The sequence below is a fragment of the Balearica regulorum genome, chromosome 2 (genome assembly GCF_011004875.1).
Source record: "Balearica regulorum gibbericeps isolate bBalReg1 chromosome 2, bBalReg1.pri, whole genome shotgun sequence".
NCBI lineage: Eukaryota > Metazoa > Chordata > Aves > Gruiformes > Gruidae > Balearica > Balearica regulorum.
In genome coordinates, this window is record NC_046185.1 from 110,630,827 (window position 1) to 110,658,196 (window position 27,370).

At 42.8% G+C, this 27,370-nt stretch overlaps 1 protein-coding gene and 1 long non-coding RNA gene across 6 annotated transcripts in view; one reads left to right on the forward strand and one right to left on the reverse strand.

Moving 5' to 3' along the window:
* The window catches only part of BLVRA (biliverdin reductase A), a 39,648-nt gene extending 15,543 nt beyond the window's left edge, over positions 1 to 24,105 (reverse strand). The window contains exons 1-2 of one of the 5 annotated variants that reach the window (XM_075745314.1): positions 23,746 to 24,090; positions 21,741 to 21,828 (exon numbers count right to left, since the gene is read on the reverse strand). In XM_075745314.1, coding sequence (XP_075601429.1) covers positions 21,741 to 21,828; positions 23,746 to 23,768 — 111 coding nt within the window. In that variant the 5' untranslated portion in view covers positions 23,769 to 24,090. Of the gene's footprint in view, positions 1 to 11,871; positions 11,954 to 17,290; positions 17,554 to 21,740; positions 21,829 to 23,745 lie in introns of those variants that run through there. The other 4 variants (XM_075745315.1, XM_075745316.1, XM_075745319.1 and 1 more) reach the window with 4 other exon arrangements.
* Positions 21,575 to 27,370, forward strand: part of LOC142600497 (uncharacterized) — a 33,499-nt gene continuing 27,703 nt past the window's right edge. Inside the window, exon 1 of the long non-coding RNA XR_012834007.1 lies at positions 21,575 to 21,753. This is a non-coding gene — a long non-coding RNA (uncharacterized LOC142600497). The remainder of the gene's footprint in view (positions 21,754 to 27,370) is intronic.

A 27,370-nucleotide genomic window follows, 5' to 3' on the forward strand; every position in this document is an offset into this window, starting at 1 on the left:
CCAGGGTACACAAAACTGGACACAGCACTGCAGGTGTAGTCAGGTCCTGTTTGCTACACTCTTGCTAATGCAGTCCAGGACACAGTTGGCCTTCTTTGCCAGAAGAGCACTCTCTAGCCTGAGGTTCAACTTGCCTACCACCATCTGCAAGGCACTTTCTGACTTTCCAGTCAGGCAGTCCCCAACCTGTACTGGTGCACAGGGCTATTCCACCCTGGACAAGGGACTCTACATTTGCTTTTGCTGCACTTCATGATGTGCCTGTCTGCCATTTCTCCAGCCTGCCCAGGCCCCTCTGATGTATTGACCACTCCCCCCAGTTTGAATTCCTCCACGGAGTTGCCAAAGCTGCTCTCCATCCTAGCGTCCAGGCAGTTAATAAAGACATTTAACAGTACTGAAGATGAGCGCAACACACTTGCCCTTTTCCAGTCACTGGGAACCTCCCCTGATTGCCAAGTGCCTTTGCAGTGACATCAACCAAGTCTCTCAGCACTCTTGGATGTACCTTGTCTGATGTCAGGGGCTGCTGTACATCCAATTAGCTTAAGAGCTGTATCACTGTCTTCCTTTACTGTGGGTAATTCTACATTCCCACAGACTCTGTTAGCAAACTCAGAAACCTAGCCGCAGCAAAAAAAAGGCATCAAACACCTTTGATTTCCTTCACCCTGGCCCCGCTGAGCAGCTGGGTCTTATTTTCTCAGCCTTCTTTTTGTTGCCAATGTACCCAGAGAAACCCTTCCCATAGCTCGTTTCAGCTCCAGCTGAGCTTTGCCTTTCCCAGCTCTGTTCCTGCAGGTTTGGCCACTGTCTCTGTGTCCCTCCTGGATAGTCCTTCCCAGCTTGTGGACTTTCTTTTTGTGTTTGAGTTCCATCAGGAGGTCCCTGCTGATCCACACTAGCTTTCTGCCATGCTTGGCACTGCTTGCAGTACACTGGAGCGGGGCACCTGTGCTCTGGGGAGGTCACCCCTGTAGATTAACCCTCAGCCCCTCTGCCCCCCAAGGCAGTCTCCCATAGGACCTTGCCAAGCAGAGCCATCAAAAAGCCAAAAAAACCTGCTCTTCTGAAGAGTATGGTTCTAATTCTTTAAAATATAGATTCATGAATGGTTCCACTTTGAATCAGGATCAGGTCAGCAGAAGTTTAGAAGCAGTCCAGCTGGAGAGCAGCTGATCAGGGGCTTACTTTAAGTTCAGAAATTTTCAAGGTTACTAGAGTGTTAAGCTGTTGATATTTGCCTACTGTCTTTAGCAGGATTGGGAGTGGGAGTTGCACAGCAGACAAATTCCCCTGAAACTCCTGCAGTCATCTTGTTTCCAAGAACTGCCTTTTTTTTTTTTTTTTTCCTGGTGAGCTGCTGACCTCCACTTAAATGAACTGAAGAAGATGGGGGAGCTGACTACCTTCTTACACTGCCATGAACAAAGAACATCTCTCAGCAGATGCTCAGGTTACTGAACATCAACATTTCTCCCTCTCCTTTGAAAAACTTTTCTAGTTTTATCTGATCAACAACTCCTGACCTCCCCAAAAGTCACATTTAAGAGAAGCAAGATGATTTCAACCTAGGAACAAAACCTGTTACTATGCAACTTGTTGCCATAGCAACCAGTCATTCAGTCCAGGTCAAGGGTTTGCAGGCTAATACGGTATCCACACGGAAAGAGATAGCAACTAAATGTACATTACAGAATGTTTGCTTCTGCACGTAGCTAAGAGAAAAATCGCTATGTCTGCATCCCTGCTGCTGCTTTTTATTACCCTCATTTTGCTCACACAACAAATCCTGAAGCTGCTCAGGGAGAAAAGTAAATTAGATGTTTTTTGGAACTGTCATGAATCAGGTAAAAGCAGAATAGAAAACAGTCATCTGACAATCCAAGTGAATTTATGAAAATTTACTCCTTAGTTCAAACCTTTACATCAGGATCAACAGCTACAGTTATCTTTCAAGCTCAAACTATAAACTGCTGTGCCTGCCTTCCATGTCTTTTTCTTAAGACAGGCGACCTCAGTTAAAGCTTTGACAAAAAGATTTCAGAGGCATTTTCAAGGCTGCTGAACTTTGGCTCCTGTCATACTGAAAAATTGTACAGTAAGTGATATAACAGTACATCAGTGTCCAAAAGCATGTTTCTCCATCCTTTCCTAACTGGCCGTATGAAAGTAAAGGGGCTGGTAAGAAGATTAGAAAGGGACGTCCTTCATGCTCAGAGCTTGTGATTGAAGAGTGCAAAAAAATATTTTGCAATTAATGTCATCTGGAATAGCGTAACAGTGATGTGGGAGTCTTTCCTGAAGCACCCCCTGCCTGGTCTTTTTAAGTGTGCTACTTCAAATGACTACTACTTTAATGCCGCACATATCTTAAGAGTAGCAGAAACCTCACGGATGAGTACTTAAACTGAAAATACTGCTGTCAAGGTTAGTTCATACTCAACAGTTGAACTATCTAATTCTCATGGTAATTCTTCAGCAATTTTCATCCTCTCCAGCACCCCCTTCTAGATCCATCAGATCTGTAACTCTACCAAACCTGAGTGCTGACATATGTTGTCATTTCCTTTCAGCCACTTAAAAATACAAAATAAAACCCCTGCTGACCTGGCAGCCACCTCCCGCTGCTCCTAAGAGTAATGGGAGACTCAAATGACCAGGGGTCAGCAACTGGGGAGACTGGGATTCAGGAGCAGCTACTGGGCAGATGGACTGTCTGAGCCCAGCTGGTGGAAGGATCCACTTTGTAGATATCCATATATCTACATATATATATATATAAAATATATAAATATTTTATATATATTCTGTCACTAGCAGACCTCCATCCTGCCTAGCCAGAGAGGGGAAGAGGATGTGGCTGCTCAAGCTGTCAGTGTTTGTGTGAGTGCTCTGTCTGTGATCTGTGTGGCCAGCCATGTACAAGTCTATATACAGGGTGTACACGTGTGCTCTGTGTATGTCTGCTGACCGGGAATACGTTTTCAGCCTCACTACTGGTTGGACCAGGGGCCATGGAGCCGCGCAGACTCATCCCTTGCAGGCTGTCAGATTCAACCTGGTATTTTCTCCTAACATAAACCAGGTTGGATTGAGGAAGTTCTCCAGAGCTCCCTTTGCAGTGGACTTGCAGATTAGATATCATTAAAAACATTTTCTTTGTTATGGCAGCAAAGCCCTAGATGGGGGTTGCAGCATCTTCCTCAACATAAGTTTTCAGGGGAACACTGGACAGACAGCAGCAGTCACTGTAAAATCAACAAGTTGAAACCTTGAGGTCCCTTCCAGCCCTATAACTCTGATTTCAAATACCCAGAGCCCTGGCGGATGCTGTACTCAGGGTGTTGGTGGTGTTATGGCCTGTGCCACCACGTCTTACTCTCTTATTGTCTACTGGTAGCAAGACACATCTGCCTGGAGCAGAGAAAACACAAGCTGAACAGCGTGGCTTTTGTTAGTGGTGTTTTTTAAAAGGGAAGAACTGCACAAATGCTCCAATTTAGCAGCCTATTCAAAAGCACAAAAATCCTTTGTTCTGCCGGAAACCACTTATGCACTTTAACCTCTGTATGTGCTGAAGTACATTTGGGAAGCAGACCCAGCACAGGCCTCACTAATCCTAACTAAAGGCAGAAAAAAACAAAAACAGAAATGGAAGCAAAGAAAATAATTGTGTGAATGCTAACATGGACCAGGAGTTTGTGGCTTTGCTCTGCATTTGCTGCAACCTAGAGATAAAAGTAAAGTCCTTCTGCAAGAAAGAGACAGTAAAGAAGGCAACTCCCAACACTTTGTTATTTCTCTTTAAAACATTAATTGAACATAAAGTGAGAGTCAGAAATTTTCTCGAAAATCTGCCAAGACCATTTACAGTCCCCACATTTCAGAGGAAAACAACAGCACCTAGACGTTGTAGAGCAACCACATACATTTTCCTTGACAGTTGTTTGTTATGGTCTTAAGTATCAACCCTCCCCAGCATTCTCCACCTCTCACACCCATCTCTCTGGCTATCACAACCCAGGCCACAGTTTCCTGGCAGGCGCGCACTCTGGTAGGTGAGTTTTACCTTCGAGGCACCAACTCTCGCAGTGGTTTGGCAGCAGAAAGCAGTCTGTCATCCTGACTGGCACCACTGTACCTTGGAAACAGCCAGAGCGGGCTTTTCTTCCTGGCTTTTAAATGCCATTTTAAAAATACACCTGCATCAGTTTACATTTATACGCAGGCTTATTTGCCTGGGCTTTCTGATTAAACTCTAGTTTTCCAGCTGGCTGCTAAAGCTGAAGTTGATATAGTTATGCTGAGATATGGCCAGATGCTGTGTTACAGCTGCCAAACAAGGACCTTTATGATACACAGTGATGGTTAATAATAAATGACTGCACTTGTAACAGATATACTGTCTCCAGCATTAATACCTAAGCAGAAAGGAAAACTTTTATTGAAACGTACTTCGGCAACTTAACTCTTCAGAGTCCGCAGCAGTCCTGACTCCCATCGCAGTAAGGCTGCCCTCTGCAGCCTGCAACTCCATACCTACAGCAAAAACATCTCACAAAACTAATATCAAACTGTGAGAGGTACCGAAGAATCTGAAAATCTGTTAATACATGACACATTCCACCCTGTGGAAGACTGAATCAGAAGTGCCATGAGGTATATGCATGGGTAGTGTTATAGGTTAGGGGCAATAAAGAGCCAAGGTCTTTGCCAATTAAGTTAATTTGATTTATTAAAGCAAGCGACAGCAAGCAAAACAGCGCTGGGCAGCCGGGGAAGTCTCTGCTCCCACCAACGGCTCGCACCTTCCCTCCCAGACCCCAGAGTTCTTATAGTCTTCTTAGTTCCGGCTGGTTGCACTCTGCGTCTACGTGGCCTGTTGTTAGGTGGTCGTGATTTGCCCTCCTGTTACTAGGTGGTCGTGATTCGCCCTCCGGTGGTCGGGGGGGGGGCGGGGAAGGTGCTCCTCTTCCTAGCAACTGAGTCCTTGACCTAAAACTTCCACATTTGGTTATTACATTTGTTACATTTAAGCTAACTATACTGCTCAACAAAAGGCCTGCAAGCTAGGTATATTGCTGCAGTTTTGTTAGTTCTGCTTTATAAGTCCCCTTTATTTCTTCGTTTTATGAACAAACCTATATATATGTTTATTACAGGTAGGAAAGATCATTTTGTCCTGTTGCCCTTCTCTGTCTGTAGGCACCCTTTGTGGTTCAGATTTGGTTGCTAATCTGAAGAGGAAAACCCAAGGCAAAAAACACTTCTGAGATAGAGTCCGAGAGATGTGCAGAGAAGCTACATTCTCGGTCGGGCGCGTTTTGTTTGAAACTCTGCTCTGAGATATTGTTTCTGTCTAGGGGGAAAATAGTGATTTGTACAGCAGTTTAAATGCTGGACCTTGCCTATTATAAGTGCTTTGCATGAGACAACCAATTTCTATAGGCGACAGCTGAGTGCCAAATTACATCTGGATGTAATTTGGATACTACACTACTAATGCTGAAACGACCCAGGAAAGAACTGAGCCCATTTTTGGGCACCTGAAAAAAAATTAAGAGAAAGACATGAAGGGCTCCACTTTTTATTTTATAAAAATATCCCCTTAAAAAAAAAAAAAAAACAAAAAAACCCCACAAAACAACAAACCACACCCGTACTTCTAATGTTAAGTTTCCAGGAACTACTCTGCAGTGAATTACAGAGAGACCTGTAAAACTTCTGGTAGGTAAACAAACAATCCCACATAACTGCAGTTTCATCACAGCTATTCTTTAACCAAAAGGCTGCTTGTATGTGGCTAATTAGTATATGACTAAAGCAAAGTGAACCACAAACAGTCCCAAAAATTTCTTTCAGGCTTTAATGTGCTATAACAGTTTTTGAAAGTGAATTTGTCCATGGTGGTAGAAGAGTAGTTTAACAAGTGACTATCAATTACTTTGGAGTAAAGTCCAATTTTATATGAGCACTTAGAAGAATCAGCTATGGTATGGAGCTACCAGCAATTCACAGATCTTAATTTTCCATGGGATCAAACAATATTATTGCTACGGTTCCAGTCCATGCCTCAACACAGGCTAGAGAAAATAACCCTGAGTAAAGCTAAAAATTATACTAGCTCAAAGAAGTAAAAAACCCAGGCCATGAAACACATCCTCCACCACTTTTTGACTTAACACCCATGTAAACACTAAAGCTATCACAGAGTTAACTCTGCCAGGTGCCCATGGACCACTAACTGTGTCCCTTGGCTGCCCTGCAGAACAATAAAGGCACCAGAGCAAAGTCTCCACATAGCTAAGCAGCTAAACACTAACTACTGAGACTCTGCTTAAACGCCTGTTTCATACAAAGACATTGCTGTTTTGTGGTGACTCTTACACTTTTTAAAATCGAGAGCTTTTCACGTTCCATTAAAAAAATAGGACTATTCCATCAGCGGAGGAAGAGTTGGTATGTGAACTATTACAGGAGCTTGACCCTTATAAATTGGTGGGCCCTGACAATATCCACCCAAGGGTGTAAAGAGAGCTGGTTGACATCATTGTGCAGCCCTTCTCCATAATCTTTGAGAAATCATAGAGATTGAGGGACATCCCAGAAGACTGGAAGAAGGCTAATGTTACCTCCATCTACAAGATGTTCTTAAAGGAGGATCCAGGAAGTTACAGGCCCATCAGTCTTACCTCAGTCCCTGGGAACTCCTGGGTGCTATCACAAATCAAATGAAGCACATCACCGGAAAAGTCAGCACGGCTTCACTCAAGGCAAATTGTGCTTGACAAACCTGATCACCTTCTATGACAAAGTAACCTGCTCGGTTGATGCAGGACAAGCATTGGACATTGTCTACCTGGATTTCTGCAAGGCTTTTGATACGGTTCCCCACAGCCTCCTCCTAGAGAAACTGATGCATTATGGTCTAGACAAGTGGTCTGTGTGGTGGGTGGAGAACTGGCTGCACCCAGAAGGTGGTGGGAAATAGCTTTTTTTTGAACTAGCAACCTGTCACAAGTGGGGTCCCCTCAGGATCGATATTGGGCCCAATGCTGTTTAGTATGTTCATAAGTGATCTAGACGATGGGATCGAGTGCATCCTGATGAATTTTGCGGATGACACCAAACTGAGTAGGGAGGTAGACACTTGAGAAGGTGGAGCCACCCTGCAGGAAGATCTGGGTAGGCTGAAAGAGTGGGCTAACAAAACCTTACGAAGTTCAACAAGGACAAGTGTAACGTCTTGCACCTGGGAAAACATAATCCAGGAGTGCAACACAGACCGGGATCCACCTGGCTGGAGAGCAGCTCTGTGGAAAGGGATCTTGGCCACCTGGTGGACAACAAGCTCAATATGAGTGAACAGTGTGCTGCAGCAGCAAAGCAAGCCAACAGGATGCTGGGTTGCATCAACAAGGGCATCACCAGCAGAGATAAAGAAGTCATTATCCCACTCAGTGCTTGTCAGGCCACACCTGGTATACTGTGTTCAGTTTTGTCCCCACTACACAAAAAAAGATGTGGACAGGCTGGAGAGGGTCCAGAGGAGGGCCACCAGGATGATCAAAGGACTGGCAAGCCTGCCATGCGAGGGAAGGCTAAGAGAATTGGGTTTGTTCAGCCTTGAGAAAAGAAGGCCTAGGGGACATCTCATCACCATATTCCAGTACTTAAAGGGTAGCTACAAAGAAAATGAGAACTTCCTTTCTACAAGAGTCACACAGAAAAGATGAGGGCTAACGAGTACAAGTTACTCCTGGGGAGATTCCAATTGGACACAAGAGGAAATTTTTTCACAATGAGAACAATCAGCCATTGGAATAATCTCCCCAGGGAAGTTGTGGATTCCCCAACATTGGACACTTTTAAAGATTCAGCTGGACAGGGTGCTAGGCCATCTTGTCTAGATGGTGCTTTTGTCTAGACGGAGCTTTTGCCAAGAAAGGTTGGACCAGATGATCCTTGAAGTCCCTTCCAACCTGATATTCTATGATACTCATCCATAACTGCATTTTTTGGGAAACTTTACTTGGAGCTAATCACAAGAGGTGCAGCTGACAGGGAGCTGAAACATGCCAAATAATCTCAGCACATTCCCTTCCCCGCCTATGCTGTTCATTTTGTTTTCGCTGTGTCACCTACTGAGAGAAGGGGCTTCTCCAATTCACTTGATTGATTCACAAGTGCTTTGCAGGTAAACTCCAATGTCAGGAGTGGTTTCCAAGCCTTTGCTGTAATACAAATGAAAGTGATGATGGACAATTACAGAAAAACATTCTGAAATATTTTCTCAATCACTACATCTGCCCCTGAATTTGCCTGCCAATTACTGCAGTCCTTTCTACAAGCTTTTTCTTCTTCAGAGGGCCTAACAAATCCAGAGCTGGGCTGGGCAGATGCAGGAAAGCTGTATCTCCTGGCTGTGTTCTTACTTTGTCCAGAAGTTTAGTGGGTGACCTAAAGCAAGCTATCACATCCCCTTTCCCTGTCAGTCCTCCTAATTCCAGAGCAGGGGAAATCTCTCTGTGAAGCACTCTCAGACCTATTGATAAGTGTAACTTAAGCAGTAGGTATTACTACAAACTCTCTTCTCTTTTGCTGTAGGAAGTCCCATACATATTAGACATCTAGAAAAGGTGGCTGTAATGAAGGTTTGCATTAAAATATCTATATAAAACAAAGCCATATAATGCATGACACAGAATTATCTTTTCTTCTTTCCTTTCTCTTGCTGTTAAATTAATCTGAAACCCAAACCCTACAAGGAATTATAAGCATGCTTAGCTTTAATCACGAGTAATCCCATTGATATCAATGAGAATACTCCTACAAGTACATTAAGAAATAAGAGCTTTTGCTGTTTACTGTAATATTAGTAGGCACAACAAAACACATATCCAGCCACAAGTATCAACTTGTAGTATCTCTATGGACTCAACCCAATAGATGATACCTATCTTCCGGTCCACTAAAGGTCACTTCCTGACAGGCTGATCTATTTTGAGAATTCCCAAAACAAAAAAAATATTCCTGCTACACGCTGCAGTCACCATAAAGATACTGTTTACCATTGCTGATGAAACTCTCTGCCTCCATCATTAGCATGATGGCAGATCGTAACACCGGGGCCTGCCCCATACTCTCTTCAGAGCAAACAATATACACATAAATTGTAGCTGCTCAGACAAGTGTATTTTTTTTAGCTTTCTCTTCTCCTACCCCAGCAAATATGTTTTCACCCTTCTAAAATAAATTGAGACTAATAAAAAGGGGTTTTTAATAACTAGTTTAAGGTAACTTGGGAAGTAAAGTTTTGCCTAACATCATAATCTTAAAAACGATGCGTGCCATGGCTAACACCTCTGTCACTTTATCAGTCTACCACTCCTCAGTAGGGCCTGAAAAATGCAATGGATGGTCTCCGTTCCCATTAAATTTTGGAAATCTACCAATGACAGCAATTGGTTGAGAGTAGGAAAAAAAGTAGATCTTGAATGAAGATTAACAATTGAAGTTACTCAAATCCCTCCTAACTTTACAGCTCAGTATTTTTTGTGTTACTAGGCATCAACACACTCAAGAATTGTACACGCCAGCCAATAGCCTGCTCTCTCATGAAGAGTTAGTCTGCAATTCACTGTGATTTAGCAGTCAAGTAGTCCTGACATGCTACTCATCTGTTAAAATTGTCCCAAGAAACCAAAAACAACTTTATCAAAATATCAGCCACTAGAGGGAGCATTTGGTATCCTACTTATATCATACTGATAAGAAAGGTAATTTAAGAAAAAAATTAAAAAGCATGTTTCCCACAGTACTTAGGTCAACTGCAAAGTTTTAGGAAGAACACTGCTTTGCGTGTAACTGGATACACTGCAAAAGCAAACTCCATTTCTCCCTTTCCAATTCCTCGGTCTACCCCAACAAACCCTGCAATTTCTAGAAGCAGAGATGTAGTTTTATATGCCAAGAAGATGGCTAAATTACCCACTAGTTTTGATTTGCCTGTACAGTCAAATAGCTGTAAGCATGCCTAAACCTGAACCTTCAAGTGTGCCAACCTGAAGCCTGACATGCTCAGGCTCGCGCTCGGGCTTGATAAATGGGCAAAAGAACAACTTACAAAATGGTTCCTATTTACAACTGTCTGCCTCTTTACAGCTCCACCATCACCAGATTTATTGTTCCAAAAAGTCTTCAAAAGGACCTAAAAAACTGCCATCAAGTTGGGTCCCACTGCAAGCAAAGCAGAAGATCCTACTTTGCTCAAGTCACTCCAACAACCTACTTATATTTAAAACATGTCTAAAGAGAGATGAGTATATATCGCAACTCTTGCACATGTAAGTGTAATGAATATAAAACTCATTAAAAATTATAAACTGACTTGATGATTGGGTCCACACAGTGACACTACCTGGAGAAGGATATAGGATGGATTGTGCCACTATATTAGGGGCATCGTAGGTTCTACATACTTTGGGACCGGTGAAGCTGCTGCCAGCACCTACAAAACTCATGACCCTCTCCAAAAACTATATAAAAACAACTATAATTGGAAAATAGGCTTAAAAAAACCTTTACTCCTCACAGTCTGCCTTCAAAAATGTGGAGTTGGAAAGTTTTAGTGAAGCTGCCTGCCTACTCAGAGGAATATTTTAAATGCGCAACCTATTCAGAACCAGCATGGCCATGTAATTGGGATAAAACAACCCAGTACCTCTCTTTTCCTTTCCTCTGCCAAATGAATGTCCTTAATGTGGACCAATATTTTATTTATAAAAACTGTGGCTGAACAAATGGATATCAAGTCAAAGGCAGGATTGGTACAACCGCCTAACTTTGCAATAACTAAAACAGCTACTGCAGAAGTTCAAGAGCAGACAATACTCAAGCCACTGAAAGAGGGAAATATACCTTGTAAAAGAGATAGAAAAAGAATTGGATGGTGGAAGCAGGAGATTTTCAAGAGTGAATACTTCTGTTTGAAACATAATACAGACATTTTTCTCTCTTACCCAGATTTTACTAGAATATACCCACTTCGTTTTTTTTCTATGATATTTTGGTGAAATGATTCAACAGTTACTCTTATAAAAGAAGAGCTCCGTCCCCACCTGAGGTTCATGTCCTTAACTGCACCATTCCTTTAAATGGCCAAAGGAGTTCTGAAAAGAAGGGAGTGGCTGTACTGAACCACCACCACCATCCTATGATGCCAATGGTAACACAAAAGTAATTTTAAAATGTAACAGCAATCCTGCTCATTACTTTATTCAGCCTTGCAGCTTTTTAAAATATCAGGCTACATCCCTTCTTCTCTCCTTACCTTCTGCTACCATAACTCAACAAAGCATTTTGAGGTTCTGGGAAAGAACCTCACTATATAAGATGTATTTCTATTATTTAAGCCATCCACATCTCAGGTATGACTGTGGCCTCTCCACAAAATAGGTTTCAGACAAATCATCTCTTTATCTATCATTAGAAATGGAAAACACAAGGCATCCTACATTAATATCATAAATACGAACACTACACATAGGCATCTGTAAGCTGTCACCTTTTTACAGATACCTGAGTTAGATATTGGACAATAAGTCTCTGTTCTTCCCTCCCATGGTCGGACTTGTGTACCGAAAGGTAGCAATGGAGGCTCAGCAGCTCGGACTCCATAAATGACAACTGTCTGCAATGATCTGTCTTCCCGAGTCCACTTGGATCCATTGGCTTTGGTTAGGATTAAACTGAGTTGGAGAAAGAGCGTAACAGAGTGGCCAAAAAAATGGCTTGTGAGCCAGACTTACAGATCACAAGCCATTTGACTACATTTGTTTTCAAGGCTGGATGGTTTTTCCTCCTTACCACACGGACTTTAGTTCTACAGTATGGATTAGGAAAGTTTATTCCAAATAGGCACATAAGCAAAACTAAGGTGATGTAGGAGCTGGAAATAAATAACAATGAACACACTGTAAAGGAATGTACTTTGAACTTATTTTTGTTAGAATGACAGAATGGTTTGGGTTGGAAGGGACCTTTAAAAGTTATCTACTCCAACCCCCCTGCCATGGGTGTGATGTTTCCTTTTTTCCAGTCACTGGGAACTTAGCCTGATTGTCATGACTTTTCAAATATGATGGAGAGTGACTTGGCAACTGCATCTGTTCTCCCTGCTCGTGATGATTCCCTTGATGAAAAAGGCCATCTCTGTCAGCATGGCAGTATGAGATCCCAAAGGCAAAAGATGAAGAGTTGAAGCCTCATTTAGTACCCATTTAACCGAAAGAAACTTAATATCCCTGGTTACCAGCACTTTGATGCTTCCTTAGGAGCTGATAACTTAGCACCATCTAGGATAGAGGGCTTCCCTTCCCATGTTTTAAAAACAGGAACATCGTGTTTCTGATATTACAGGACTTTTGATGCTGGGAAGGTACCAGCCAATTGACAAGGGATGGTGATAAGCTGCAGTGGACCGGCCGTTTTTCTGAAAGGTGCTCTCTCAACCTGAGTACATGAACATAAGAAAACTGCTGACCTTGCATTTGAAAAAGAAAGTGCATCATGCATTTCCCTAGTGCAAAATCAGACCTTCTTCCGAGACAGCAGGGAATAAAGACTGTGTTCTCTATTCCTGCCTCTCTTGAGAAAGCAGCATCCTTTCTGGTGGAGTCTTAACAGAAAAACCGGGCTCAGAGCAGCCAGAAAATTATGTTGCCACATTCCCTGCTCAGAGGGCAAGAGGAGAAAGGATGTGAAGCTCTTCTCTCCCCCAAAACAGAGGACCAGCTGCCATCAAGCCACTTTAAGCCCTGTTTACATTATCATATAATATGGATATTTTTATGGTTCTTTTGCTCTGTTTTCGTTGTGTCTATATTGCAAATATTACTAGATCAGGCTGGTTGTCATCAGGACCTGTCCAGGAAATATGGGGTTGGAAACACCTGTCAGAATACTGTTATATTTAAGCAGTAACCAGAGTCAAGCAAATGACCTGCTTATTTTGATTTATTCTGATTTATTCCGATTTATTCCACAGTCCTTAATCTTAAGGCCTCATTACAAATGTCAAGCACATAAGGACAGTATGTCTTACCTTACCTTTGTGAATACTGGGCTAAATGCAAGGATAGCTATTTCACTTTACTATGCAAGTAAGTAAATGTAAAATAGATTTCAAAAATCAAAATTTTGCTCAGCTGTTACCATTTGAGAAGATTACAAAGTCAAAATAAAAAACATATTTCCTAGAGCAAACATTTCCAGCAGCCACTGGTACTGGTTATCCTGACTTCTGGATGATGAACCTAAGATATCTCAGGCCTGTTTCTAACAGACACTGCACTCCGGGATGCTCAGACTGCAAATTCAAGCACTCCATACTTCATGAAATAAACAGGCCTACTTGGTCTTACACTGGACACCAAGAATGAAAGCAGACAAAGCCCATGGTCACCTCCAATGCCAGGAGTGTACTATCCCAGTTTATAGTCTCACCACTTAACAGTGAATTGTAACCAGTACAGGCTCCATCTTTATTCTTCTGTATCCTTCATAGATTTTTGCCCCTACGGAATCATAGCTTCAGAAGAAGACAGAAGCTAGGTCTTAATTTACCTTCTTTATCCAAATTTTATGAATCTGATTTAATGGGGACAAAAAAAAAAAAACGCAAAAACCCCTCAGTCCATCATATATTTATATGTCACCAAGACTAAGGGCAGAAAGATCTACACAAACACGCCGATCCCACTTCCAGCTGCACACAATTCTGCTATGCCTGAGAAAAATTAGCAAATTACTCCAAAGACAAGTGCAAGCAAGCCATCATGGTCTCTAAATTCATCACCAAATAACAGACCAACCAGTCTTCTGTTGCTAATCTGTGTCGGAGCCTGCAAAAGACAGTAAATACTAAGGGCTGTTCCCCCTAGCAACAGAAAGGTTCACAGAGCTTTATAGCTTCTAGCACAGCTAAGACATCCATGGCGTTTCAACTGGCATGACTGGGGTCTCAACTCTTCCCCTCATATCCTGTACCACTTCTTTCTCTTATCTAGGGTTTACGGGATTATTTAATAATTCCATATTCTTTCTGGCAACTTTCCTCTCATTCACAGAACAAAGGTAACAAGACAATAAAGATCCCTTTCTGCCTACACATTTCACTAAAAGGGAAAGCTAATTAACACAGTAACACTACTTGAGCCGTGAAAACAGCTTTCTTTATTAGCCAGTGTAACGCAGCATTTAATTTAGCTTTTAGGATAGTTACTCTAACAGGAACACTAGTTGCCCCAAACAAGGCCTTTCTAACTGGTTTATAATGCTATACTGAGAAGAACGGGGCGGGGGGGGGGGGAATGGAGAAACTTCTTTTATGCTAACTGTTGAACTCATGTTGTTAAAGTAGTGGATTGCACTCATCTGGAATAACAGGATTAGCAAATGCATTTCATTATCTTTCCCAGTCAGGTGTGTTTTCTGCAATGCTTTCTAATTAGCACAGTAGAGATCCGTCTGGGTTGCAAATATTAGTGTAGGGAACACTTTAGTTAAACAAAAAGCCAAAGCTCTTTTTGCTTAGTAGAGAAGAAACAAGTGAAATGTATATTTATATTTTTATTACAGTTGCACTTATTTTACAAAGTTTCAAGATACAAACCCAACAGTTTGGCCTTAGACACATAGGAACTCTTTCCAGGGTTCGAGGCTAGCTCCAGTGGAGAGGGACAGCCCCTCAGCAACCTTTGTTCTACTAAATTACAACAGGGCATGTATACATTCAGGGGTGGTTTAACTACAAGATTAAGCTGCTAAGTGCCTCGGCTTTCAGACCATTTTTCTTCACTAAACCCCATTCCCTCCCCTCTCTGTGAAGTAACCTTTTTGACACCTCGCTTAATAAAGTGCAGTACAAGCATAATGTAAATTCTTTTACTACACTGTGCACTACCTGCAGGCTTCAGAAAGCTCTATGGTTGCCTGAAAATTACAGGTGAGAGTTACCTCCAGTCCCAGATATGTTAATGTTGCTGTACTATTGTGTCAAACACAGGAACTCCCTTCCTAAGGAGTTATTCTCCCATTGCAAAACACTGCTTTATCACATCTATCCAAGCTCTTTCTGATAGTTTCTCCACTTCTTTCCAGCTTTCATTTGTTTTTATCTTCTATTGCCTGACTACTGCTTAGCTATACAAGGATGGCAGCATAGACAGAGCTTCAATGGACCACATCAGTGGTAATGGAAAACACCCAGTGAAGCTTCCTACAACAAATCTGCACAACATGCAGTGCAATATCCTCTCTACAAGGCATATGAAACTGAGGTGACTTCAGAGTCACCATTAAAAAGTAAAAATGCCAATGTGCATTCCGCTCCTGCATCGTACTAAAGTCCTGACACTCATGTGCAAGATAGGAAGTGATTCCCATTTTAATTTGAAAACTGGTCAGTTCATTTATCCATTCATCTTCACTTGTTTTGACAAGGACAGTTCATTTTCAGTGCAGAGATCAAAGTGACCCTTTTCTCATTCTGTTCTCATCTGCTGAGCTTAGTTTCTGAAGTCTGTGTATACAGCAGATGTTCCTCATTAAAAAAAAAAGTTTGGCCCTTTGACATTTAAAATGAAGTCTCTCAGAGCTGAAAGTGGTGGTCTTTTGGGGTTGCTGGGGTTTTTTTGAGGGGTGAGGAGTGGGTGTCAAAACATTCAGTTAGAACTACAATTTCGAAAATAATGGACACTAAAAATGAGAAGTTGAAAACTACAAAGATTGATTCTCCTTTTTAGCTATACAAAATAAGCATTGTCATTCCTTTAGAGGATAACACAAACCATACTTCATTGATTTAAAGTCCAGTTGCTCACATACAGTAACTCAATTCACTGTCTAAAGAAACTGTGAGGTTGGTATTAGAAAAAAAGTTTGTTGACCATTTGCATGTAAACTCAGGAGGACAAGTCCAGAATCATCAGCCTTCCAGTATAAGGGAAGTTCCCTGATCCAATAGTAAGAATCATATCAATCATTAATATTTTACTATCAATTATTGAATATCTAAGTTGCATGCACCGCTTGTGACAGTAGTTTTTAGTAAGACTTGGAACTATGGCTTTCTTATATGTGCTGAAAATAATTTTAAATATTTACCTATTGCTCTTTATTTTGTGAAGATTAAACTTCAAGTTGGATTTATGTTATTGAAACAGATTTGTCTTTATTTTCCCATTTATCACCACAAATGACAGAAAGACACTCAGACACTAAGTTATTGATTTTTGGCACAGTGTCATTCTGTGTTCACATCTAAATCAGAGAACCAACAGCTGAATGACTATTCTCATTCCAGGAAAATTTATTTGGCAAACCAATGCAAGGAGTTTGATAAAAATGATTTCACACAAAATCAGTTCAATAAACTGTTGCCCTAATTAACACTAGCTTGGCTTTTTTGAACGAGCTCCAACACTGAAGTTCAGCACGATGCCAGGAGAGTTATATAAAGGCTGAGCCTGTCTTTTCTCTGTGTGTAGACTGAGCCTTGATGCATGGGGTTTTTTAAGATTGTTAGAGATTGGTGGTAGCTGTGACTAAAGCACAAAGTAATTATTAATAAAGTGTCAATGTGTTTTACACATGGATTCTGTACCATATCTGAGAACATAAGAATCACCTTTCTCCCACCAAAAGCTGTCTGAAGTATGGCCCCACCACGTTCCTTTACCAAAGGAAAACATTCTCATCTCCACTTTCCACGTGGGTAAACTGAGGTACAGCAAGGTTAATGGTCTGTTGTTTCAGAAGGGGCGTCAACACCCGCAGTAAACATGGATTCTAACAGGATTTGGAGGAAGCTTGGCACTTCTAAAAACAAGCCCAGAAGACACTTTTAGGAAAGGCTTTAAATCTCACACTCTCACCATGCAGTGCTCTGGCCACCCAATGATGCTACTGGGCTACTTCCACATAATTTACAAGCTAATACTGTTTCACTGCACCTTGGACATTCTTCCAAAGTGCTTTTGTCTTCTTTCTTTCTCTCTGTTCCCCGCCTGCCCGAATACTGGCCTGTCCCCTCTAGTGTGATGGGTGTCTTTGGAGCAGCTAGGACAACGTGACTTGCAGGACTCCCCCACTCCTTCACAACAGAGGACTAAACGCTGGTGGCAAGCAATCTTGGGAAGGGTGGAGGGGTGGGGGGATCAGAAGACGAAAGCGCTGCTTCCAATTCCTAATCACAGTTAGCAGGGATTAAGTAATAGTCACTAACCTCTTCAGCTCAGAGGAGAAACGTGATCCTGTTTAATTCTCCTCCGCTCCCTGCAGCTCCTTCTTATACAACACTCTGCAGCTCCGGCATATCAACGTACCGCTCGCCTCGCTGCTATCATTGCGGCAACACCCCCTTGGCCAGGAATCCAATAAGGACACTATAGGGGCGGGCTATAGGCACAGGCAGCTGCCGCAGCAGAAAGGCTGGTAAGAGGCACCGGGGCTGGGAGCTTTCGCCTAGAAAACGCGGAGAAAGCTGCACACGGCTAGCAAGAGGCTGACGCCTCCCTGGGGACCTGTGCAAGACCCCAGTTAAGCCCACACAGCGGTCACGCCAGCCAGGCGGTACCCAGAGCCCAGTCACGCAATGGCTTGCAGAGACTGGTACATCAGCGGTGCTCGCATCTGCCCGGCTGCATCCACAGGGTTTACGCTGCAGACCGAGTCCTTGCTCGGGAAATTGGTAGTTTCAGCCGTGCCAAGCAGAAAAGAAATCATTCTGTGCCTGGCTTCCCCCAAGCAGGCAGTATACAGAAAGCAGCCGCTAGGGCAGCCCAGGCCAGGTGTTACACAAGCTCTTACTCAAGACTTTGTCTCCCTTCCTACAGGGATTGCTTCCTGACCCACAACATATTGTGTTTAAGCACTTAGCTTTTCCTTGCAGAGCCAGTTTTCACCCAGATCTCTACTCCCAGCTTCTTTACTTGCTGTTACTTATCTACATGCCACAGGACTTTCAGCTGCCTCACTCTGGGCTTGGAAGATAAAGCCTGGGAGGGTGCAGCTATTTCCCCCTAGGTCAGTTGTTCCTGCAATAAACAGTGTATTAAATGAGGATGGTCTGAATTCCACAGACCATTCTATACTGTGCTGGTGTTGGGCATTCACCGACTATGACAGAAACTAAAACTGTGTCACATTGGAACTACGGGTACAAAGGATAAAATTCTGTACTCATTCACCTCAGACATAAAGTAGAAATAACTCTGGACAAATCAGTAACTTTTTTTTTGGCACCCAAGTGTGTTCAATTCAACCTGTTTCTGGCAAAGCTTGGGGCATGCCATGTGTAAGTAGTGATACCATAAGTAGTCTGTCTTCTTCCTATAAAGCTTAAAAATTCAATGCAGCTCTAGATTCCTTAAATTCTTTATTTTGAAATTCTGCAGCTTGGGATTGTAAGAGTGATACGCCCTTCTTTCCATCTTTTCCCACTCGTCTCTTCTGCCTAGTTAACTTCCTCACCAGCAAGACTTCAGGAACTTGTCCCAGCTACATTTGCTTTTCCAGAGTCACATTTTCTGACCCAGTTCTAGAGTTTTAACTTGTGCAAAACCTCCATGGTCTAAGATAACTTCATCTGAACATGGGGTTTATACTGACATGACTATGCTGGATGTTTAAAATATGTCACAGGATGTTTCAAAATTCTTTTCTTTCCCTCTGAAACACATTATATTACCACAGGCTAAAGCACAGATCTACATATCAGCAGCTCTAATTACAGTTGTTACACAACTGCAATAAGGAGGAGCTCCAGCAAGTGACTGAAGAATTACATACTAGACTAATGAGCAGGAAGTTTGAAGTCCATCAAAGCATGAACTAAGGTCTGCAATGTATGTGTGGTATTCCATAAAGGAGGATTGGCAGAGCATGAGATACAGCATTTAAAGATATACAGGATGAGTTCAACATATGGGACTGCTAATGACTAGCATGTGGCTGTATGCTTAGCACAAAGTAATGAATCAATTAGCACATGATAGGAAACCATAACAAATAGCAGAACATATGAAAGAATACATATTGGAGTGATTAGAGGCAGATGTAACTCAGAGCCTTTGGATTCACTAACAGTGCTAGTATTTGCATAGCCACATGTTCTACAGGATGCGGGACCTGTCCAATCTCATAATTAACCTTATAAAAAAATAGAAGAAAACCCCTGGTTTCCAGATGGATCAGCTCTCAAAACCAGGTGGGAGTGGCAACATGCTGCCAGACAGGAGGGCACAACTGCCTCTTTCCACACCACCATGGTGGAGTTAGGTTAGCTTAAACCAGTCAGGTAACTACCTGCTGTTTGATCCCTGTATACAGCCTCGAGCTCGCTCTGCCATAGGTTTGTTTATTTATTCAGGTGGCTAGATAACAAACCCAACGTGCAACTGAACTCCAAACCTGGTCAAGATTAGGGGAAGCAGTTCCTCCAGAGGCAGAATGAGACACGGGCTCTGGAGGAGCAGTTTGTGGCTGTGAGATGAGTGGCTGGCACGGCAAAAGAAGCTAGGGTCCCCAGGGTGGTGACAGCGGGCAGGGGAAATGCCAACCTTGGAAGAAGCAGCATCAAATAGCTCCCAGCATGGACATAGCTCTACTAGTATACTGATGTCTTACACAATCTATTTCCATATGGAAATAGCAGAGAGAGTATCTATAAATAATGAGTACCTTTCAATACCGATAAAACTTCACCAAAATTGGATGGATATTGTATAGCTTTCATCATTGCAAAATTAGGAGGCGGCCTGCAGGGGTTGTTAGGCCAACACAAGCATAGCTGGGAACCATAGACAAGATTTTGGCACAAAATACTTCTTCAGGTCTGAAACACATGGATTTTCAGAGAGTAATTAGATATGTAGGAGTCAGACCACCCCTGAAGGTAAAGGCAACCGATTGCCACAAAGAAGTGGAAAGGCAGGAGGAGAGAGAGGTTAAGAAACCTGCAGCGTTGCATGCAAAACAGCCTCTTAACAGGCTGAAGGAAAGAATTGCCACTAGGCTGGGCTGCCCGCTCTCTTTTTTGTCCTGTATTTCTCATTGTCTATTTTTTGGTCATAGCTGCAAATAGGTTTGTTCTGCTGATTGTCTTTCCACGCCATGTTTCTGCCCACTCTCATCTTCCACAGTCCCACGAGTGTTACAAGTCCTAGCAAGCAAGTGTATTAATTAAGTTCAACTACAACCTAGCAACCTCTCACTTCTCAATTATTTTGTAAGGAACAACTAAGCAATGCAAAATAATGAAATCATCATTCTGACAATAGGAGTTGACTGGCAACCACTAGAAGCCCTCCAGAGGAAAAAACAGTTTTATTTGAGAGAATTCAATAGCAGATAACATTCCACTAAATCACAATAGTAAGCAAAAAGTGTAAATAAGAAGCCAGAAACTACTTGGATAAAGAGAACAAACTGGCTTGGCAACAGCTCTGAGAAGAATGCCCGATTCAACTCCTCAGCCAGGAAGTACAGACGATAAATATCAAAGCAGGTAGGATGTACTAAGAAACAGCAGCGGAACACACTCTGAAATTATTGGTACAGTCATCATTTAATTTCCAAGGAATCCAAACTGCAAGCCAAGGCTTGGGATCCTGTAATCTAGCAGCGCTCATGCATGCTTTACAAACGCTACAGTCTAAGTGCTCAGCTCTGGACAGCCCACTTAAATAAACTCTGACAGGGACATCGGCTTGCACAGTACAATGATGAGGGATAAATTTGGAATGAAAAACATAAGCTAAAGAAAGCAGTAATTAAGTTAAATATATTTGTTTATGAAATCAGAGCATCAGATTAGATCAATGGTTTTCTTGGGGGATTTGCTGGAAAGACACTTGCAGAAATTGTTGGATTTTTCAATTTTATTTTAATGCATAAGGGTGTTTTTTATGGTGTCCCTTGGTTTGGGGCTTGGCCTGGAAAAATAATAAACCACCACAAAAGATCTCGGAACAAGGCAGCAAATTCAGGTGTGTTTTGGATTACCAGTACAGAGCTCGTGGGATTTGGGTTACGGGGAAGGCTGCGCTTTGGCATGGCAGCAGGCTGGGAACCGCAGCTGTCTCTTCACGTTTCAAGCAACTCATCCCCACGGACGAGGCCACAGTTGCGCGACACCTACCACCTCCGGCGAAAAGGGCGAGGCACAAACCGAGGGAACCCCCAACCCTACCGCGGAGGACAGGGACCCTCAGAAAATACCCCCGGTTTAAACACAGCTGCGCCCAGCTCCACCGCAACTCTTTCCTCTCGCCTCATCCGCTGCCAGCGCCGCCCGGCAGCACCCCCTGCCGCGCCCTGCCGGCATCGCAGGCCGCGGCAATGGCGGCCCCCATGGCCCAGGCGTGAGCTGTTCCACCGACCGCCGCTGCCGTGAGTGGGGAGGGGCATCCGAGCCCGGGACGCGGTTACGGCCGTTAGGAAGGGGCCCCGCCGCTCCCTCGCCACGTGTGGCGTGGCACCGGAGTGAGCCCTCCCGCTCGCTGACAGGCTCGGCGCTGCACAAAATGGCGGCGGCGGGGCGGGAAGAGGGCTGGGGGGCAGTCGGGATCTCGCGGGTGGAAGGCAGGGAGCACGGCGGGGGGCGGGTTGCACCGGAGGAGATCCGGCAGGGCTCCGGTCCCGGAAGGGAACAGTGACTACGGAGAACAGCACACACTTACGGTAGGGGTGAAACCGGACGCAGCGACCTGGTGGCTTCGTGGTGAGGGAAGCTGTGCCGTGAGGTAGTGAGGAGAGTTGGGTCTGTAAGAGGATGAACGAGTACAGTAATTATAAGCACATCATCTCGCAGTGCGATTGCCAGGGCCATGTTAACGGTAATTGCACTTTAAATACACCTCACCCACTTTTAGAAGTGGGAGGTGAGGCAAACTTATCTAGCAAGCTACAAAGCCTGATGCACAGAAAATACTCCAGCTGCTGTAAAGACCTGCTCCTCTAACCCTGGTTTCATCCATTTAAATATAATTTCCAGAGACAGTGCTGCCCAAGGGAGCACTGCCAGCTCCCACACAGGTGGGTTTGAGGTGGAGGCAGCATGGTGTGCCATCACTTCTGCCCCACGGCCAACAGGCACAGAGTGCCGTGGCAGGTAACATCCCTTGGGATGAGGTAGAGTTTAAAACAGGCACAGGCCCACAGTACCCCATGCTGTGGAAAACCCAATAGCAGAAGCACAGCTAACAAATTAGAGCAAGCATAAAGCAAGTCAGTTGCAGTAACATCCATATAGTAGGAAGACTAGTCAGATTTGCTTCTTCATTCAGGTGCAACTTGATAAGTGATCAAGTTGTCTTGAGCATGTTTAATATTATGACAGAATTAAGAAAAAGAATTGCTATCTTTCTGTAAAAATTGGAACTGTCCAGCTTAAGACTACTCTCATCACTAAACCAGGCAAGGTTTCCTCTGTCTCTTATTGGTGAGGCTAGTTCTTGCTGCCTCCCAGCCTAATTGGTTTTGACTCAAATCAATTACTTTCTGCTGATTCACATGAACTTTTAAAGTGCAAGAAGGGAGCATGTAGCAGGAGGTATAAATGGGCTGGATTGCTGCTTTTAGAGCTAGTTTTGGATAAACTGAAGTGTTGTAACAACAAAACAAACAAAAGAGAGCCTTCCCCCTTGGGCCAGCCTCACAGGCTGGAGTAATAGCAGGCAGTAACAGCAAGGTGGCCCTATTCCACTGCCCAGCTGTACATCGTGCTGCATGTAGCTCTTGTATCGGGTTTAGCGATCAGCTGGGCTTTTCGAAAGTTGGTTTTCCAATGTATCACGGCTTTCTGGACACAACATGCACTGCAGCTGCACAGTCCAGCAGAAGGGAGGGAAAAGGGGCATGTGCACCCCTTCCAGCAGCGACTCACAGCTGCACTTAAATGCACTGTTAAACTGCACCTACTCTTTGTTTTGAATCTAAGCTTTGGCTCAAATTTTTAGCAGTAAACTGTTTCATATTATGCAGTAGCCCACATTAAGAGTTCTCAAACTTGACTGGGGGTGTGGTAGAGAAAGATGCGTGTGTGCTGACAGATAACAAAATACTGCCTTTCTGGCAGCTTAGTGCCTAGAGATCATTTTGTCTTAGTTAAGACTTGACAAGAATTGCTGCCCTTGTTATCTCACTATGATAATTTAAAGTGCTGAAATATTCAGAATCAGCCAAATTCCATTAAACACAAAGTGGAACGCAAAGTTATCTTAAACAAGCAATATAGCAATTTTAAAGTTGTTGCATTTATTCCCCTGAGGAAGAAAGGATTCTCATCAAGAGGGAGGTGAAGAGGTTAGTCAAACTTAGTGTGTCATTTTTTTTGTTAGAAGAGCTTTAATTTAGACTCCTGTAAATTGAATGAAAAAACATGGAAAATGGAGATAAGGAGCTTTTGGGATTAAAAGAAAAAAAAATAAAACCCAAACCCTTCATTACTATCTAACAGCTTTTTCTAAGTAGTACTTTGCTGTTGCAGTTTTGAAATTAATGAAGTGTGCATGGATTATTGCTGCACGTATTTTACTTCAAAGCTGTTTATTCCCCAGAAGTCAGAGCCTTTGCATGCATGTCTGTTAATATAGTACTTTCCAGGCCACTTTTCTAATACAAATTTCTGTGTATTGACTCAATGCCAGAGGAGCAAAAGGAGCAAAATAACATCCTTACCTTTGCAGCTGTGACCACAACATAAAATCAAGCAGGAGGAAGAGCTGATGCTGGGAGTTGTTTTCACTACACTTAAGGCACCTCACAAAGAGACAGGCCCACACATGCCCTCCTTAACAACATGGCTACTAAGGTACTTGACCTTTCTTTTATATCTGCCACAGTTTAGGCATCACAGGTGAATGCAATTTACCTGTTAAACAACACAGCAAGCACTGTTATTGCACAGCTGTTTCTCTTATTTGCCTGTACCACCTTACCTAGTCTGCAGCACAGCCCTAGAGCAGCTTTGAGGATGGTTTGGTGGCACCCCAACTTGTGGTTGTTCTGAGAATTAGGAGGGAGCTCTAGATACAGATCTGAAGGCCGCCTCAGCTCTAGCCTACTTTTGTGCAGACGCCTCACTGCTTATCCAACTCCCAACTGTACGAGTGCCACAGAAACAGAAGTCAACAACAAATGTGCATGCACACTTGATCTTGAAATGCTTGCATACTCAAGCGAGGGGGAGGGGAGAGGGGGGAAAAAGGGACTTAGCTAGATTTGTCTATAATGCTGTTAGTGACTCAGTCTACAGTTTTGAGCTATGATTTTGCATAACTGAGGAGGTTGCAGAAAAGGGCTGTATTGTTTCTCAGTTTCTAGAAGTAAGCAGCAGTTACATGACCATAAAGCTGTAGTCTTACTTTTTTTCTACTCAGCATATAATAAGGAATAGAAACTACTTGAGAGTGTACTTCTGAAAAGTTAGCTGATACACAAGAAAACTCGAAATTTTACTAACATGGTTCCAGTTGTCAGTTCAGCATTGCTTCTTAGCCTTTTGCCTCTTGCGAGCAACTTGTAAAGCATCACCAGTTACTTATACCACATTTGCTTTTAAGCATGTTTCAGGGATGCTTTCTGATATTAGAATGTCTTTAAGTGATGGAGTACTTTCATCTGGTGGGGCGGCAGTGGTGGTTTTTTAACTGCACAGCAGTAATAGTTGTATTTAAACCTCCCCTCTTCCCCCAGGGCAGAGTAATTTGCTTTTCTTGGTATTTACATATTTTCATTAAGTGATTGCACAATATACCACCAGCTAAAATACGTAGTTCCTGTTTCCAAAGCTGAGTACTCTGCATATCCTCACTAAACAGCAGATAATTCGGAGGGTTTTGCCCTGCCTTTTTCACCCCTCCCTACACCAAATAAAAAGTCATTCCTGCTATTAATTTGATCACTACACTAAACATAGTAAGCCCAATTATCCATTACCTAAAAATGGATTCTGCCATCATGTTATTAGACCTCTCATAGATCAAACTGGAGGCACATGAACAGGGAATGTTTTCCTTTTTCATATCTGTAGCTGTATCTGCTTTGAAAAATGGCTTTGTAAGCTTCTCCCATTAACTAACAAAGAGATAGAAATCTTCCACATCCCTGTGTGCCTTCTCCAGATGCGGATTAACTTCATTAATGGCAGCAGTAATCTCCCAGACTGTCTGGCAGGTGTTGATCTATGCTCCAGCACTAGTATAGATTCTCACTTTGATGATTTTAAATGAGTTAGAGCCAAGAGTGCTTTTGAAGCAGATTGTCTCCTCGTACTGCACTTTGACTTGAACTTGATATTTTGGGATAGACCACCTAAGGCTGCACCATGGGAGAATGCCTAACACCCTCCTCAACTCATAGGTGGGAAAGTCCACAAGAGCAGGCAAGAGCTACTCCAAACAAACCACACACACAAAACCCACATAGTGGGAGCACAGCCCTCAGCATCAGGTATTTTGATTTATAGACTTGTACTTATTCCTGATGTAGATATAGCCAACAGTAATTATAAGAGAGATCAGTCTGGCATTAAAATAATTAGAAATTGATGCATTGAACTCCCCCAGAAGGAAGACCCGTAAGGAACAAGAATATCCATAGGGAAGTTTGATCCAACAGAAGTCTTAACACAGTCTCAAAGACCTCAGACCAGTGCTTTCCAGTCTTCTAGCATTCATACAAGAATCTCTACAACTGGTTGTATGCTGATGATGAACACCACAAACTGAATGTGTAAATACAGAGTGGTACACCAACATCTGGCCTACTTGAAAAGACATGCTCATATGAACAACATTCATTTTAATGTAACATGAAAAATCACTCACCTGAGGCTGGGAAACGTATGTGAAGTACTTAGGAGGTAGGAGAAAATAAGAAGATACTCAGAACACAGAGACATTTGTAGATACAGGGTGACTAGACTGCTTAACAAGAGTTCACTTTGACAGGTTGTAGGTAGAAGGAATGCAAGTCTTGCCAGAGACACAAATTAACAGTAAAGCAGGGATTTGTGTCCTCTTCATGGCGTAAGAGAACCATGAAAGCAACATTAACATTAAAACCGGACACAGAAATATAAGTTAGAAGATTAGAGAACTGAAGAACCTGCTCTGGAAAGCATGCTAGGTAAGAGTGATCAGGCTTGATTAGATGCACTTAGAGGCAATTCAGATGCTTTCCATGTAGTGTGGGTTTTTAGAGATTGCTGCTGGGCTGCTCTTCAGCCTGCTGGGGAAAAAACCGAAGTCAGTAAGAGAAAGCCAGAGATAGCCAGGTAAAAAGTCAAGGATGATGTAGATGGACACACAGTGAGGAGAACAAGCCATGAAATACTTTATTTAGCAGCATTGTGTTTTTTCTGAGATCTTAAAACAAGGAACAGTATTGTCTTAAAAAGTCCTTCAGGTCTTATCAGCTCAATGCAGACATCACTAAGATCTTTGACTTACGGTCTTGCGTACTCTGATGTCCTATATCATTTTCTGCTGGCCCCTCCACAAAATTAGACCTCTCCAAAACACACAGTAAGCGTTTTTTCAGTGGCCTTCCCTGAAAGCAGCCTTGCCAAGCAGTAGACAGAATCATTTTTCCTCTGTGCTGCCTGCCTACCATTATCTCCAGCCATAATAAAGGCAGACTCTAAAGAAACATTTTCCACATTTGATGGGACTGGTTGTCCAGTATGTATGTCATTAATAAGTATTCAGAGGAAGGAGACACAGCCTATCTGTCTAAACAAGTAACACAGTACTGTTTTCACACAACAAAGAAAGCTTTAGGCTTGAATTTTTGCCTTGCCCCCTTTGCATTGTCTCTCCTTGGGATCCAGACATCTGCAACATGTAGGTCATACACCAACCCATTTTGACTACTGAGTTTAGATGGAAGAGTGATGTTGCTTATTCCACTAGGACTGGAAAGCAGCTGTCAGCACTTAGAGCTACAGCATGAGCTGCTGCAAGAAGTTAATAGAAATCCTCTGTTAAATAGAAAGCAGAGAACTGCATGCAAGTTATTTGAGCTGCAGCTATCTAAGCTTAATCCTGGCATCCAGGAACATTTCCTTGGGTTTTACTGGATATGTACATTTGTGGACACAGTTGTACAAGCACTGAGAGAGAAAGTTAAAACACATGCTTCAGAGCCTGCAGTACAGTTAGAAAGATAGAGCACACTAGCACAAGCGAGGAGGGAAAGTTTCTATGTGTATCTTTATCATTGCATTTGGTCTAGACAATTGCATAGGGACAAAGCTACTTTAGAAGTGCTGGTTTGTGGTAGTACAACATTTCTACTTGTA